The sequence below is a fragment of the Saimiri boliviensis genome, chromosome 11 (genome assembly GCF_048565385.1).
Source record: "Saimiri boliviensis isolate mSaiBol1 chromosome 11, mSaiBol1.pri, whole genome shotgun sequence".
Classification (NCBI taxonomy): domain Eukaryota; kingdom Metazoa; phylum Chordata; class Mammalia; order Primates; family Cebidae; genus Saimiri; species Saimiri boliviensis.
Genome location: NC_133459.1, coordinates 100389084 through 100406855, shown reverse-complemented (window position 1 = coordinate 100406855; position 17772 = coordinate 100389084). Strand labels below are relative to the sequence as shown.

At 41.2% G+C, this 17772-nt stretch overlaps 1 protein-coding gene across 2 annotated transcripts; it reads left to right on the top strand.

Annotated features, from left to right (window-relative positions):
* Positions 1-8314: 8314 nt before the first annotated feature.
* On the top strand, positions 8315-16079 carry CIMAP3 (ciliary microtubule associated protein 3). Of its 2 annotated transcripts, none has more exons than XM_010344022.3 (6): positions 8315-8785; positions 8978-9117; positions 9714-9812; positions 10575-10705; positions 12169-12286; positions 13299-16079. In XM_010344022.3, the coding sequence occupies exons 1-6, from the start codon at positions 8689-8691 to the stop codon at positions 13365-13367; spliced, it is 654 nt and encodes a 217-aa protein (XP_010342324.3). In that variant the 5' UTR covers positions 8315-8688; the 3' UTR covers positions 13368-16079. The 2 variants fall into 2 exon arrangements, with proteins under 2 accessions (XP_010342324.3, XP_003933506.1); XM_003933457.4 differs by having other exon boundaries at positions 8320-8751.
* The last annotated feature ends 1693 nt before the right edge of the window (positions 16080-17772 follow it).

The window sequence follows — 17772 nt, the reverse complement described above, 5'->3', positions numbered from 1 at the left end:
AGTTTTTGTTTGTTTGTTTGTTTTTTGTTTTATTTTAGCCATTCTGACTGGTATGAGATGATATCTCATTCTGGTTTTGATTTGCATTTCTCCAATGACCAGTGATATTGAGGTTTTTTTTTTTATATATATATGTTTGTTAGCTATATGTAGGTGTTCTTTTGAAAATTGTCTGTTCATGTCCTTTGCCCTCTTTTTAATTAGGTTTTTTTTCTCTTGTAAATTGTTTAAGTTTCTTATAGATGCTGGATATTAGACTTTGTCAGATGCATAGCTTGTGAATATTTTCTCCTATTCTGCAAGTTGTCTGTTTACTTTGTTGATAGTTTCCTTTGCTGTGCAGAAGCTCTCAAGTTTAATTAGATCCCACTTGTCAATTTTTGCTTTTGTTGTAATTGCTTTTGGTGTCTTTGTCACAAAATCTTTGCCAATTCCTATGTCCAGGATGGTATTTCCTAGGTTATAGTTTTGGGGTTTACATTTAAGCCTTTAATCCATCTTAATTGAATTTTGTGTATGGTGTAAGGAAGAGGTCCAGTTTCAATCTTCTGCATATGACTAGTCAGTTATCCAAGAACCATTTATTGAATAGAGAGTCTTTTCCCCATTGCTTGCTTTTGTCAACTTTGTCAAAGATCAGATGGTCACAGGTTTGCATCCTTATTTCTGGGCACTCTATTCTGTTCCATTGGTTTGTGTACCTGTCTTTGTACCAGTATCATGCTTTTTTTTTTTTTTTTAAATACTGCAGCCTTGTAGTATCATTTGAAGGTGGGTAACATGATGCCTTCAGCTTTGCTCTTTTTGCTTAGAATTGCCTTGGCTATTTGGGCTCTTTTTGTGATTCCATATGAATTTTAAAATAGTCTTTTCTAGTTCTGTCAAGAATGATGATGGTAGTTTGATAGGAATAGCATTGAATCTGTAAATTGCTTTGGTCAGTATAGACATCTTAATGATATTGATTATTCCTATCCATGAGCATGGGATGTTATTTCATTTCTTTGTGTCTTCTCTGATTTCTTTGAGCAATGTTTTGTAATTCTCATTTTAGAGATCTTTCGCCTCCCTGGTTAGCTGTCTTCCTCAGTATTTTATTCTTTTTGTGACAATTGTAAATGGTATTGGCTTTCTGATTTGGCTCTTGGTTTACTTGTTAGTGGTGTATAGGAATGCTAGTGATTTTTGTACATTGATTTTGTGTCCTGCAACTTTGCAGAAGTTGTTTATCAGCTGAAGGAGCACCAGGACCAAGGGTATTGGGTTTTTTAGATATGGAATTATGTAATCTGCAAACAGATAGTTTGACTTCCTTTCTCCCTACTTGAATTCGCTTTATTGGTTTTTCTTGCCTGATTCCAAGGTAATGGAATTCTCTTGGCTAAGACATCCAATACAATGTTGAATAAAAGTGGTAAGAGAAGGCATTCTTGTCTGGTGCTGGTTTTCAAGGGGAATGCTTCCAGCTTTTGCCCATTCAGTATAATGTTGCCTGTGGCTTTGTCAAAAATGGCTTTTATTATTTTGAGGTATGTTCCTTCAATAGCTAGTTTCTAGAGAGTTTTTAAGATGAAGGGGTGTTGAATTTTATCCAAAGCCTTTTCTGCATCTATTGAAATAATCATGTGATTTTTGTCTTTGGGTTTTTTTTTTTTTATTTGATGAATCACATTCATTAATTTGCATAGTTGAACCAACCTTGCATCTCAGTGATGAAGTCTACTTCATCATGGTGGATTAGCTTTTTGACATGCTGCTGGATTTGGTTTGCAAGCATTTTCTTGGGAATTTTTTGCATTGATGCTCATTGAACATATTGGCCTGAAGTTTTCTCTCTTTGTTGTGTCTTTGCCAGGTTTTGGTATCAGAATGATGCTGGCTTCTTAGAATGAGTTGGGGAGGAGTTTCTCTTACTCATTTTTTTGGAACTTTTTCTGTAAGAATGGTTCCAGCTCTTCTTCATACTTCTGGTAGAATTCTCTGTGAATCTATCAGGTCCCAGGCCTTTTTTTTTTTTTTTTTTTTTTTTTTTGCTTTGTAGTCTATGTATTACTGATTCGTTTTCAGAGCTTGTCATTGGTCTGTTCAGAAAAGTAATTTCTTATTTCTTCCTGGCTCAGTTTTAGGAGGGTGTATGTGTCCAGGAATTTATCTATCTCTTCTAAGTTTTCTGGTATTTGTGTGTACAGGTGCGCTTAGTAATTTCTGATGGTTGTTTTTATTTCTGTGGGGGCAATTATAACATTCCCTTCATCTTTTCTAGTTGTGTTTATTTGGATCTTCTCTCTTTTCTTCTTTATTAGTCTAGCTAGTGGCCTATTTTATTATTTTTACAAAAGCCAACTCCTGGATTTGCTGATCTTTTGAATAGCTTTTTTGTGTCTTGATTTCCTTCAGTTCAGCTCTGATTTTTGTTATTGCTCATCTTTGGTAAGTTTTGGGGTTGATTTGTTCTTGCTTCTCTAATTATTTCAGTTGTGAAGTTAGGTTAATTTGAGATCTTTCTAATGTTCTGATGTGGACATTTAATGCTATGAATTCCTCTTAACACTAACTTAGCTGTGTCCCAGAGATTCTCGTATATTATATCTTTGTTCTCATTATTTTTCAAGAACTTCTTGATTTCTGCCTTAATTTCATGGTTTACTCAAAAGTCATTCAGAACCACATTGTTTAATTTCCATGTGATTTCATGGCTTTCAGTGATTTTCATAGTCTTGACTTCTATTTTTATTGTGTTGTGTTTTAAGAGTGTCTTTGGTATGATTTTGGTTCTTTTACATTTTGTTGAAGATTGTTTTATGTTCAATTATGTAGTCCATTTTAGAGTATGTGCCATGTGGCAATGAAAAGAATGTATATTCTGTTGGTTTTGGATGGAGATTTCTGAAAGCTCTATCAGATCCATTTGGTTCAATGTTGAGTTTCGGTCCTGAATATCATTGTTAATTTTCTGTCTCAATGATCTCTCTAATACTGTCAGTGGAGTGTTGAAGTCTCTTAATATTATTAGGCCAGAAACGGTGGCTCATATCTGTAATCCTAGCACTTTGGGAGGCCAAGGTGGGGGGATGATGAGGTTAGGAGTTCGAGCCCAGCCTGGCCAAGATGATGAAACCTTGTCTCTACTAAAATCACAAAAATTAGCTGGGCATGGTGGTGTGTGCCTGTAATCTCAGCTACCCAGGAGGCTGAGGCAGAAGAATCATTTGAACCTGGGAGGCGGAGGTTGTAGCGAGCCAAGATTGCACCACGGCACATCAGCCTGGGCAACAGAGCAAGACTCCATCTCAAAAAAAAAAAAAAAAAATACTGTGTGGGAGACTATGTCTTTTTGCAGGTGTCTAAGAACTTGCTTTATGAATCTGTGTACTTTGTGTTGGGCGCATATATATTTAGGAAAGTTAGGCCTTCTAGTTGAATTGAACCCTTTACCATTATGTAATGCCCTTCTTTGTCTTTTTGATCTTTGTTAGTTTGAAATCTGTTTTGTTGGAAATTAGGAGACAACTCCTGCTTTTTTCTGTTTTCCATTTACTTGATGGATTTTCCTGCATCCCTTTATTTTCAGTCTATGAGCGTCACTGCTTGTAAGTAGGTGTCTTGAAGACAGCAAACCATTGTGTCTTACTTTTTTATCCAGCTTGCCACTCTGTCCCTTTTAAGTGGGGCATTCAGCCCATTTACATTTAAGGTTAGTATAGATATGTGTGGATTTGATCCTATCATTGTGCTGTTAGCTGGTTATCATGTTGGCTTGTTTGTGTAGTTGATTTACAATGACACTGGTCTGTATGTTTAAATGTGATTTTGTATTAGCTAGTAGTGGTGTTTCCTTTCTCTATTTAGTGCTCCTTTCAAGGTTTCTTGTAAGGTAACCCTGGTGGTAATGAAGTCTCTCAGCATTTACTTATCTGAAAAGGATCTTATTTCTCCTTCACTTAGGAGGCTTAGTTTGGCTGGATATGAAATTCTTGGTCGAAGATTATTTTTCTTTAAGAATGTTGAATATAGGCCCCCAATCTCTTCTGGCTTGCAGGGTTTCAGCAGAGAGGTCCTCTATTAGCCTCATGGAGTTCCCTTTGTAAGTGACCTGACCTTTCTCTCTACCTGCTTTTAACATTCTTTCTTTCATTTAGACCTTGGAAAATCTGGTGATTGTGTCTTGAGGATGATCCTCTTGTGTAGAATCTTGCAGGAATTTTCCATATTTCCTGAATTTGACTGTTGGCCTTGCTAGCAAGTTTGGGGAAGTTTTCATAGATGATATCCTAAAATATGTTTTCCAAGTTGTTTGCTTTCTCCCCCTCCCTTTCAGGGATGCCAATGATTCACAAATTTGGCCTCTTTACATAATCCCATATTTCTTTCTTTCTTTTTTAATTGCATTTTAGGTTTTGGGGTACATGTGAAGAACGTGCAAGATTGTTGCATAGGTACACACATGACAGTGTGGTTTGCTGCCTTCCTTCCCCTCACCTGTATCTGTCATTTCTCCCCATGCTATCTCTTCCCACCTCCCCACCCCCATCCCTCCCCCATTTCCCCCCAACAGACCCCAGTGTGTCATGCTCCCCTGCCTGTGTCCATGTGTTCTCGTTGTTCAACACCCACCTATGAGTGAGAACATGCGGTGTTTGATTTTCTGCTCGTGTCAGTTTGCTGAGAATGATGGTTTCCAGGTTCATCCATGTCCCTACAAAGGATACGAACTCATCATTTTTGATGGCTGCATAATATTCCATGGTGTATATGTACCACATTTTCCCTATACTTTTTTTTTTTTTTTTTTGAGATGGAGTTTCACTCTTGTTGCCGAGGCTGGAGTGCAGTGGCATGATCTCAGCTCACTGCAACTTCCACTTCCCAGGTTCAAGTGATTCTCCTGCTTAGTCTCCTGAGAAGCTGGGACTATGGGTATGTGCCATCATGCCTGGCTAATTTTGCATTTTTAGTAGAGACAGGGTTTCACCAAGTAGGCCAGGCTGGTCTCAAACTCCTGATCTCAGGTGATCTGCCTGCCTCAGCCTCCCAAAATGCTGGAATTACAGGCATGAGCCACCACACCAAGTCATAATCCCATATTTCTCAGAAGTTTTGTTCATTCCTTTTCATTTTTTCTTTATTTTTGTCTGACTGTCTTATTTCAGAGAACCAGTATTTAAGTTCTGAGATTCTTTCCTCAGCTTGGTTTAATCTGCTGTCAATACTTGTGATTACATTGTAAAATTCTCCTGTTGTGTTTTTCAGTTCTTTTTTATACCAGCTATTTTGTCCTGCAGCTCCTGTATTGCTTTATTGTGATTTTTATTTTTCCCGGATTGGGTTTTGCCATCCTCCTGAATCTCGATAATCTTTTTTCCTATCCATAAATTATATTTCCGTCATTCCAGCCATTTCAGCCTGGATAAAAACTCTTTTTGGAGAACTGATTTGGTCATTGGGAGGACATACCACACTCTGGCCTTTTGAGTTACTACAGTTCTTGCATTGGTTCTTTCTCATCCTTGCCTGTGGGTCTTCCTTTAACTGCAGTGTAGACTGAGTACAATCACTAGAGTTCTTTTCTGGATGTTTGCACCAGACTGAGGCTTTGTGCAGGGCCTTTATTTGAAGCTGACTTCTTGTCTCTGATTTTAAAGGGATGTTTGCTAGTGAGGTATTTTTGATGTTGATGCTTTGAGGTGTGATCCAGCAGGTGGCACTTAGGCTTTTTGGTCAGTTGGTAGACTCTTGCTCAGTTATGTGGTTCCCTATGTTTCCGCACAGTTGCAGCAATTTATTTCTCAATGCTCTGAAATTGTGAGTTCCTCTCCCACTTCAGTGCTGGCTGTAGATCATGATTTGGCACTCCTGAGCTGCCCATTACAGCTCTGGGGTGATCTCGGTGCTTATGTTTCTTCCCCACCTAGGAGGCAGCAGAGGAAGAGATCTTAGTAAAGGTTGTGGCCAAGGGTTACTTGCTTGTCTCCTGGGGCTCCACTCCAAAGAGATGCAGGTCAGTAATCACTCAGTGCAATCAGCCCAGGATGGAGTGTGATATGGTAAAAGCCCCATAAAACTGCATACCTCAACCATACCTCCACTTTCTGTTGAAACTGCTCTCTGTAACCCAAATCTGACAGGCAAGCAGTCCAAACCCACACCATCTTGGCCCCTGTGACTTGTAATAAGTAATTAAGGACTGTAAATTCCATCCTACCCAGACAATGTGTAAACAAATGCTTGTCTTGACTTTTGTGAACCACTTAAGTAACAATCAGAATGTCAAAAGGCCCCTGGCCCTCAGAATGTCCAGAGCCCCTCACCCTCATCTCCGCCCAGGAGGTGATTTACGGAATCCACTAGCCCTCGGAATGTCTGAAGCCACTCACCCATACCTCCACCCCTCACCCTCACTCCTGAGGTGGTTTTATGGGTATAAAAGGTCTTGACACCCTCCTTTCAGGGCCACAGGTTGTAGAGATGAGAGTCCTCCATGGCCGCTGGCAATAAAGACCCTGCTATTTGGCATACTTTTGTCTTGGTGTTGACTTTCTATGCTTGGTTCAGTACAACAGGAGGGTCTGTGCTGTGGGCCGAAGCCCTGTCTGGTGATGAGCAGTGAGGAGAGGGGTGGGACCCATGAGAAATAAACTGGGAATCCTTTCCTTCATTTCTGAAAAGTATCTTTACTGGGAATAATATTCTTAACTGGAAATTTTTTCTATTCACTTTGAAAAATCAAAGCACTTTGAAAATATTAACCCATTCTCTCCTGGCCTATAAGGTTTCTGCTGAGAAATCTGCTACTAATCTAATAGTTGAATAGATATTCCTTTGTATGTAACTTGGTGCTTTTCTCTTGCGGCTTTCAAAATTCTTTGTCTTTTGCTTTTGACAAGTTAAATATAATGTGCCTCAGGACCAGTTTGGGTGGAATCTACTTAGCATTCTTTGACCTTCCTGAACCTGGATGTCTGTCTCTCTCCCAATATTTGGGTAGTTATTTGATATTATTTTATTTTCCCTCACTTCTTCTGCAATACCCATAGTATGGACTTAATGATGTCCATAAATCCTGTAATCTTTCTTCATTCTTTCTAATTCTTTTTTCTTCTTTTTTGATCTGCCTGTATTATTTCAAAGAACATGTCCTTAAGTTCAGAAATTTTTTCTTCTGCTTAGTCTAGTCTGTTGTTGAAGCTCTCAATTGTATTTTTATTTTATTCATTGAATTATTGGGCTCTAGGATTTGTTTGGTTCTTTTTTATATCTATCTCTTTGTTAAATTTCTTAATCAAATCATGAACTGTTTTCCTTATTTCATTGAATTGTCTATCTGCATTCTTTGTACCTCACTAGGATTCCTTAATATTATTTTAAATTGTTTTGGGGGGCATTCCATATATTTCCTTGTAACCGGGGTCTGTTACTGGGCTTTCTGCATTACTTCCTATAAATTTCTTCTCAATGTTTATATGTGTGTGTGTGTGTGTGTGTGTACTAATTATTTTTCCAGAGTCCAACAAGACATATTTGAATGTCATGTGGGACACGGGACAATTCACTGTGTGCCTGGGCAATGCACTGTAGGATGTCTAGCTTCCCTAAACTGTTGACAAGGAACAACACTCCAACAATTTTTCACAAACAAAAATTATTCCGCAAATTTCCAAGACACTCTCTGGGAGTCAGTGTCACTTTTTTTGGAAACTCTACCTTAGATCTATGAAAATCATCCCTGAAGTCCATGCTAACGTTGAGTATGTCTGGATTCCAAGGTCATCACCCATAAAGAGTCAAAGTATGGACCAGTCACAATGGTTGTCCTGTTACCTCTCACACCCGGACAACTCCTAATGCCTTCCTAAAAATCTAGTGAAAACGAGCTAGTGTTAATATTCATGACAAAGGCAAAAAAGACAAAACACACTCTGGTCTTTTTTTCTTGGGTTAGTATTATCTTCAGTGACAATAACTTGTTGTATGTCACTCACCAAGCACCACGCTCTGGTTTAATCTTGTCATCTTAATCCTCTCGACAACCCTATAAAGAGAAAATTTCATTCCCAATTTAGAGATGAGAAAACTGGGGCTTAGAAATTTGGCTGCCCCAACTTCTAAAACTATTAGTCTTCTCTGATTCCTTGGCAATCTACCCCGGTCCACGCAAGGCCTCCAGTCCTATTAAGGCCTCGCGCCCCCTCCCCCCGACCCCCGGGGTAGAATGGGCAACCTGATTGGAGGTGCTTGAAGAAAGGGAAAAGTGGTCTAAGAAGGGCCTAATAAGGAACCAACTGTCAGCTCAACTCCACCCCCTACTCCTCTGCTCGGGGCGTTGCCCAGGGAGTCCACCCCAAACGCTGCTGCGGCTTTGTCTTTCTACTTTCATTTTACGTGCTGGTGGCCCGGACCTTTGAGACGTTCTGAACCCTCCCGCTACAGCAGCGCGTTCCTCTTGGCCCAGCTTCCAAAGCTCTTGGCCACCGGGTCATCCCTGCAGGCCCTACGGCCGCGGATCCAGGAAACCCTCTACCCGCAGCCCAGCTGCTGAGTTTACAGTCCCCTGGGCTCTGGGCTCCAGGGTGCGCGTTCCCGCCCCGTGGTGGCTGTGCGGACGCCCCGACTTGCCGCGCAGGAGCGCTCGGTTCCTCTCCCGGTCCCAGAGCGCCGCAGCTGGGGCTCGCGGAACTAGCCTTCGTTTCCATGGCAACGCAGTACACAAACGCTAGCCCTAGAAGCTCGCGGCGATGTGCTTCAGCAAAGCGGGTGAGAAGGACTGCGGAGGAGTCTAGAGTAGAGGGTAGGTAGGGGGCAGGGTGGAGACGCTGCGAAAGATGAAGGGGGAGGAAGTGCAGTTAGCCCCACTGTGGAGTTTGGCGTGGTTTTGAAAGTGCACGGTTGGGCCCTGTCCTCTGCTCAGTCTCCCCGAGCGCGCTCATGTAGACCCAGGTGCCGATCCTCACGTGGAACCTCTCCTCTTTCTTTATTCTAGACACTGTGAATAACTACTGTTTTGGAACATGTCAACAGAGGAAACTTTTTCCTTACTTCCATCCCCCAAATTTGATTGGGAACAAGTTTGTCCCTCTTAAGGGATCACCTCACCGAGGGCCTGGGTGTTACTTACCAGATGTGAGTATTCACCTCTCCTTGGGTGGGTCTCAGTTCCCCCGCTATTGACGGATAGCCAAGTTTCCAAGTTTTGTAAAAGAAAAAATTCTATGGGACTTGAGATCTTCAGAGTCCCAACGTAAGAAAGCGCTCTGTTCTTCTGCAAGCAGCTGTTTAAGCCAATGCTGGAGATTAATGCACCGTTGCTCCCTGCCTTGCACCTCCACTAAAAGCAAGCGCTAGCTTCGTGTAATTCCTGCTCCGTCCTCACTTCCAAAGGCCTGTGAGCCAATGCCAGTTACCCTCCCATTCCTCCAAACCTCAGGCTGACAGGTGCATTACAGTAAGTTTCAGCTCTGTGGCGCTCCGAAGACTGGATTCATTTGAATATACGGCAATGTCCTTTATTCTACCTATCCAGCCACACCCCTCTACGAAGTTACCTGTATTACTTGTGTAATTCTATGGTCTTGAGTCAAGACAAGAAAGTGTAATCCCTTGCATAGAAAATTCAGATGGGTACATGCTAAGTTCACCCAATTTTGATGGTCCTGATGTTCTCTGACTATGTGTTGTCTTTTCTTTGTTTGTTTGTTTGTTTAATATATCACCGAAAGGCATATGGCTTGGCATACAACTTGTCTAAGATCCCAACCAGCATAAAAGGATATACTTTGGGAGCCAGAACAGCTGTGAGGTTTAAGCCAATACAGAAGGTAATGTGCTGGGATTTTAGTGTTGTCCACGTTGCCGCATGCATTTGCACAGGAGTGCAAAGGGCAGAGAGCAAGGGGGCTGATCTAAAAGCATATGCCCTGAAATTAAAGAAAAGTGGGCATTTAGGCAAAAGCTATTAAGAAGCCTATCTGAAAAGCTTGGGCATTGACATTGCAAAGATGCGTGTGAGTATACTGGGAAGAGTGGAAAACAATTTACAGAAGAAATGGTCCCAACACAGGGCTTTGGTGCTGAGATGCCTGAGGTTAAAATATTAGAAGCTTGCATTTGTATACATTGTATTATCTTGTCAGTTTTAAAAAATTCCAATTTTTCCACCCTTTTGTGTGATTGGGTTTCAAGTCTAAAGTTCAGTATAGGATCCTAATCTCTTATTGGACATTTCTTGACACTTGAGCATAAGGAGCAGAGATACTAGCTCTAAAAATCTCTGAATGAGATGTTAAGGGTAGTGGCTGGGATAAGTTGCCTTGCCTCTCTACACATCCTAGATTTATTTCTACAACCTATATGTTATGTATCCCTAGATAGCTGAACCACACACATCTCAGTTTTCTACCGAAGGCTTATTTCTGTAGCCTGAGGTGGCTAAACCATAGCTGATTTATGAATAGAAAGAAGATGATTCTGTTTTCTTTCTACCTGGAAGGCTTTATGTGTGTGTGAGTGTGTGTGTGTGTGTGTGTGTGTGTGTGTGTGTGTGTCACTCTCTAACATAATGCTCTTTTTCTTGGAAACAGGAAATAACACCTCACGCAGGCATGTACCAACCAGTAAGTCCTCAGCTGGAAAAACACAAACAAAATTTTGCTCCATTTAATGTCTTGGTGCCTCGATTTAAGAACTACTCAAAGGACACTTACTATCCCAGGTATGTCTCCTCTCTTCTGGTGCACTACAACAAAATGCAATAGGGGAAAATGAGTACTGTATGTAATAAGAAAAGAAGCGTGTAAAGAAGGGATGCCATCCAAACCGTCCCAGTTAAATAAGGAACCACTCAACAGATTTAATCAGTTGTCTCAGATTTTGGCATTGTAGAATTGCAGAATTATATTTACTCATTCAGTGAATTTTTATTAACGTGCCAGGCAGTTCTGTAAGTTCAATAGATTTTGCAGTAAGTCCATCACATAAGGCTCCTGATTTCTTGGGGCTTATATTCTAGAGCCCAGACAGAGCACAAGCAAATACACAAGAAAATATCAATAGTAATGAGGAGTGACCATATAATTTGTTAGTCAAACCATGACACTTCTGAGAGTAAAAGGGATCCTATTAATAATTCTACCAAGACAGTAGCCACGAGGTAGGGACTATCAAGAACAAACCAGGAAGAAGCTTGCCCAGGTGATATGCTACAAAGAAGGTAAAACAGGAAGACAGTATAATAGTGAGTGATGGGCTGGAGTCTACTTTAGCAAGGGTTGGAGAAATAACACTCAACCTGAGATCTGAATGACAAGACTGAGCTGGCCCTATGAAGATCCAGGGACAGAGCATCCCAGCAGAAGGAACGGCAGGTGCATAGGCTATAAATTGGGAAGGAATTTGACTACTGGCTTGAGCAAAAAGGAACGCTAACATGGCCAGAGTATAGTGAGCAAGGAGAAATGCGACAGAAATGGAGGGCATACTGGAGCATATAGGCCTTGCGGGCCAACAGGCTTACTCTCAATGCTTCAGGAAGCTGTTCAGAATGTATAGAATTGTAAGGCAAAAGATCAAGGCCTTTATTTTATTGATGAGAAATCCAAGGATCACAGAGTGAATGTAACTTTATCAAGATTGCATTAAGGAAGTAGAAACATTGAGTCTTGACCCCCGTGTTCACTTTGTAATTTCCTGACAGTAATGAGTCTACACAAAAGACAAAGTGTGATGAACAAGATAAATTTTAAATGAGCCCATTGTCAAGAAAATTTAACTGGTTCTGCTTTGCTGTGCCTACATTGCAGATAGATTATCACTGCACTTTTATCACCAACTTTAAATTGTGATAATTTATCACTGTTTTAGATCTGTTTCATCACCCACCGTTTCTAGGACCTTCTTGTCCCTCAGCTATGGAGACTGAGGTGCAGAAATATCTTTTAAACTGGAGTCAATCTGTGCTCTAATTGGATGTCAAGATTGTCAAGTTAGATATTTAACACCAACATCTAACTCAAAATATATTAACAGGTAAAAGAATTCCATGCTTAATTAAAAAGCTAATCAGTCTGTTGCCTTTTTCCAAGAGGTTAGGCCTAGTTCAGGGTCAGCTCTGGTACTGACAGAGTTTGTGGATGGTCACTAACTCATTAGACATGATGCTTGTATTTTGATTTTTAGCCCTGGCACATACAACCCGGAGAAGAAGCCACCTCCAAAAATTTCCTGGCCAATGAGATTTGGATCTCCAGACTGGGCTCAGGTTCCATGTCTTCAGAAAAGAACCTTAAAAGCTGAGGTAATAAGATTGGACTTCTGTAGAGGACTCTTATTCTATATAGTACTTTCATATGTATAAGGGACTCTTATCTAGGGGTTTGTGGATGAACTTCAGGAAGTCCTTGGCCCCAAAAATTATATGTACAATTTTGTGTGTATATGAATATAAAGATCTTTTTGGAGAATGACACTATTTTATTATATTCTTAAAGGTATATATGACTAAACAAGGGACATTTTCTCATTTGATCCTTAAATAATCTTTTGTGACGGGTACAGAGGAAGTATCCCTACACAATAGAGGCTCAGAGGGATTAAGTGATTTGTGCAGGTTGCACAGCTGGAAACCAGATCTCGTGACTCCTAATCCGTTGCTCTTTCCAACACATCCCTTGAGTACTAGATCACTAAGGAGCCGCAGAGCATTCAGCTAAGAGCATGGATTCTGAGTACAAATCTGCTTGGATTCATATACTAGCTTCAGTATTTACTTGTTGTATAATCTTAAGCAAATCCTTTGACTTTTCTGAGCCTCAGTTTTTTAATCTGTAGAATGGGTATTACAATAGAATCAATCCAATAAGGTTATAAAGGAAATGTGGAAAATTACTTAGCACAATACCTGATAACATAGTAATTGTTCAATCTGTTAACTATCATAATTCCAGAGGTGCTTTTTTTCTTTCCTAAATTCACAATTCTTTATTATTAAGTGCCTAATGTATTAGCATTATTGCATTAGGGCCTATGGGTAACATTCAGGAATTAATCATATAATTCTTGACTTCAATAAGCCCACCAACTGCTTGGGGATTTGCTAAGTAGCAAATAATTCCTAGCATGGTATATACTATAGTAAGATGATAAAGGGTAAGATGTACATATGCATCTTGGGAGAATCACTAAGGCTAGGTTACTACAGGGTTGGGATTCACTTCTGTAATGTACGCTTCTTTTTTGCATAATTGGGAAGACCAGAGGCAGAGGATTCTCATTAGAATTTTGATCTAGACAACATTCTTGCATTGCAGCTGTCCACAGACAAAGACTTTAGAAAGCATCGGAACCGTGCGGCCTACCTAAGCCTGTATTATAATTGAGCAGCGGTAACTACCTTCACGTGCTCCTCTTAAACACAGACTCTCCAGGACTGAGGACAGAGCTTTCTTCTTCTTCTGCATTACTGTGACCTTCTTGTCTGGCAGTCTGGGACCCAGGGAGGGACAGGGGCTTATAGCTGCTGCATGAGAGCATAAAGATTAGTGTACAGTGCTTGTGGTGTGTATGTGCGTGTCTGAGTCTGTGGGTTCCTGCTGGGTGGTGAGTTGGATGATTTCACTTTATGAAATATTTTGGGCCCCTGCTTTCTAGTTCTAATTCCCAGGTGCCAATTTTATATATTCTACCACTAGCCCTGGTCGTAGGAGGCTGTTAGCCTATACATATCAAGGATTTGGATGGGATTTGGGCTTGCTAGACACAGAAGACACTTCCAGGCAGATTAAAACATTTATTGGTGCTCTGCCAGTTGCATTCCTCAGCGTAGAGTGTGAAGGTCTTGATTTGGTTGACTTACCCAGATTGACATAAAACTCAAAAACCAAAACTTGCCCATTTCCCATGACATCATCTACTTAGTCTGTCAGTCAACATACATATTCAGGTCCTACTACGTATTGGGCAGAGTAGTAAGCACTGGGGATATGGCAAGAATCAAACTTATTTTTTAACTCCTTGGGCCTGGCTTGAAGTCAGAGGAGGACTCCTGGGGGAAGCTAGTGGATTGGGTCTGCCCTCCAATCTGAATGACCCCCTAGAGCCTTTACAAGTCAGTCTAGGGTTATAAAGGTCAGAAAATATATAGCCCCAGACTGACTTGTAAACAGCTACATTTAAAGTACTTACTCAGACACTCAGGCCTGAGAGTTAGAACCCTTTCCTTCCAGCACTAACTGAAATAATCAAGTATAGTTTGTTCAGGATTGGCGTTAAATGTAATCTAATCTTGTAATAGGATGGCCCTTTAGTACCCACGTAGGCTTCTTTGTCATAACCAGAAAAGTGGTAAGCCTGCATGTGTCTGGATACCAAAGACTGAGAAGCTGCCCATGGCTGCAGGAGAGCACTAGCCTACTGTAACCCTTACGGCCACCCCCCGATCAGTGATAGCTGGGGAAAGGGCTAGCAAGAGGTGAAACCTCCTGGGCATATGATGCTGGGGGGGCCTAATTTCTGAAAGGCCAAGGTCTTCTAAAACAATAATGGTGGTGAAGGACAGGAAAGTCTTGATGGGAAATCACCTAGGACATATTAAGATAATGATAAACATACTCAGCAAAAAACGTACCTAATATATACACTTCTTTTAATCTGATGATTTAATGATTTCTATTATCTTGTCAAGAAGTATTTATGACTTGAGCTAAGTCCGCATTAATTCTTATCACCTCTCCTCCACATCTCCTCCTTCCTCTCCTTTGTACCCACACCTGCAGACTTTTTCAGAGGTGACAATTTAACATTCAGTGGTTTATTTTCTGATTCAGGGTCTTAGGTCCCTTCTTTGGAGGATATTGAGGGGGTGGAGGTGGGGACAGAACATCTTTCACACTGTTTAGTACATACATTCAAAGACTTTTCCAGGGAAGAGAACTCTCTAAAATAGTGATCTGATTTGATGAAAGATAAGATTTTAATATAGCTTCAGTTAACCTTCAAGGTCCTTTAAGGTGCTAAATTGTACATAAAAGTAATTAAGAAAGTACAAATGAACACAAAGACCAAAACATACTGTGCCACATTTATTTTACAGCTAGACTTGGTTCGAGGAGTTTATAGTATTTTCAGGGCTTAATAGAGTTAAGCTTTATTATAATGCTGTTTTATTGGGGTAAAGCTTCCAATGTGACAGATTTATAAAATATGGAGACTACATGACACATCGGAGGATGTGGTTTGACATGCAGACAACAGAATCTGTGACACTAGGATTTTACAAGTACATTTAAGGCCAGTTGTCACGCTTACAGTTCTGCTCCAGCCTTGGGCATAGTTGAGGTGAAAGGTACTGCCTTCCCCACACTGGTGGAACTTGGTATTGTCTTCAGGATTACTATAAATGCCATCGGCTTTACCACTACATCAAGCTCCGTCTCCTCAATTGCCCCCATCACCACTGCCTTCTCCATCACTTCCCTCGTTACTGCCACTTTCTCCACCACTGCCACTGCCTCTACCAATATTAGCACAGAAGCCTTCACTTCTGGGTGTCACAGGTCAGTTATACCAGCTGTTGACGGCTGGTGGAATACATTCTGAAAGAATAACAACATTTCAGAGCATCATCATATCCTGTTTTTATGCATAGAAACAAGCAGCTCTGGACTCTGTCCTATATCAGTTCTGTTCTCAGAAAACCGGAGGAAAGCTGCAGCTGGGAAGACTGCTGCATGAGGTCAGATGTCCAAAGGAAGGAGGAGAGAGACAAAGGCCCTGGGGTCCTAGCAGGACGTCAAACCTCGGCTTCCATGCTAGTTACACTAGAGGGGAAATAAACCCAACCCTACAGTGATAAGGAATGACTTTATTTTGAGACTCTAATATTTGAGCTTTGATAGGGGAGGCTTATCTGTCAGTATTTCTGTCATATGTAATGTATTTAGATTTTTCTTACCTTGTTATGTTTTGTCTTTCATGCTTTGTTTTCTTGCTTCATTTCAGCACTGATTTTTCCTTCTTTCCTCTCCCATGTTGATTCAGAAATTTTATATTTCATTTTCCTCTGCTAGTAGAATGCTCTTAACCACTAAAGTTTTCTGGCTCACTGTTCAATTTGAGTCAATAATTTTTTTTTTTTTTTTTTTTTTTTTTTTGAGATGGAGTGTCACTCTGTTGCCCAGGCTGGAGTGCAGTGGTGAGATCTTGGCTCACTGCAACCTCCACCTCCCAGGTTCAAGTGATTCTCCTGCCTCAGCCTCCTGAGTAGCTGGGACTACAGGCATGCACCACCATGCCCAGTTTTTTTTTTTTTTTTTTTTTTTGTATTTTTTAGTAGAGACGGGGTTTCACCATATTGGCCAGTTCAAGGCTGGTCTTGAACTCCTGACCTCATCATCCACCCACCTCAGCCTCCCAAAGTGCTGGGATTACAGGCATGAGCCACTGTGCCCAGCTGAGCATATTATTTTATAATCTCTTATAGGTTTCTACAGTTCTAAAAAAAATCAATAATTATATGAATTTCTTTAGAGACCTTATATAGCAGCTTCCACTGCTCTCCCTCCACTTTTAGACCTGTCCCAAGGGATGCTTAATCCAAGGAACATACAAAGTCCATGAAGAGCAGGAGTTTCTCACTTCCTACTGTTGAGACCCATCAGCCACCTAAGCCTTTGTCCCTGATCCTTTTTATGATGTCCTTCCAGCTGTCCTCACCAGGACCCAGACAACAAAATTTCTGCATCTAAATTAGGAAATGGTGCACTGCCATGAGTGAGAGAACTGATCTACCTCAGAGATAAATGCCAGTTCATATAGGCATACCTCAAATATGTTACAGTTTCAGTTCTAGGCCACCACAATAAAGCAAATATTGCAATAAAATGAGTCACACAAGTTTTTGGTTTCCCAGTGCATATTAAAAGTTATGTTTACACTCTACTGTAGTCTATCAAGTATGCAATAGCATTATGTCTATGGCGGGATTCATCACCTTCATTCAAGGGCCCATGGTACTTGAATAAACATCAGCAGTAGTTGGGTAGTACTTGCTGCAGGCCTAGGCTGAGACCCAGTACCACACTGGCTTCAGGTATAACCCAGCACATTCCCAGCTATGGTGGCCACAAAGAGACTCCTTCTGCTTGAGAGAGGAGAGAGAAGATTAAGAGGGACTTTTTCTTGCAGCTTGTTTACCAACTTGGCCACAGTTGGGTAGAGCACCAAGTGGGCTCCTGGGATTCCTACTTCAGGCCTTGGCTTCTAGATACATTTCTGGACCACCCTAGGCTGGGAGAGGGCTCAGCACCCTGAAGGGAAGGACACAAGTCTGCCTGGATTCACACTTGTTGACTGAAGAGCCCTTGGGCCTTGAGTGAAAATCAGTGGTAGCCAGGCAGTGGTCACCAGGGGCCTTGGGCAGGATCCAGTGGTGTGCTGGCTTCAGGTCTGACCCAGTATAGTCCCAGGGGTGGTGGCCACAAAGGTACCTGTGTCACCTTTCCCTCAGCTCCAGGCAGCTTAGAACAAAGCAAGAGAGACTTTGTTTATTTGGGGAAAAGTAAGGAAAAAGAAGAGAGTAGGAGTCTCTACCTGGTAATTCAGGGAATTCTCTTGGATCATACCCAAGACCACCAAAGCAGTACCTCTGCAAGTCTGCAAGAGTCACATTGTTACTGGGCTGGGGTTGCCCCCTAATGCAGACACAGTTGCAGTGACCAAAGACTTAGATCACAACACCCAAGTTCTTTCATGTTTTTGTTTCTGTGTGTGTGTGTGTGTGTGTGC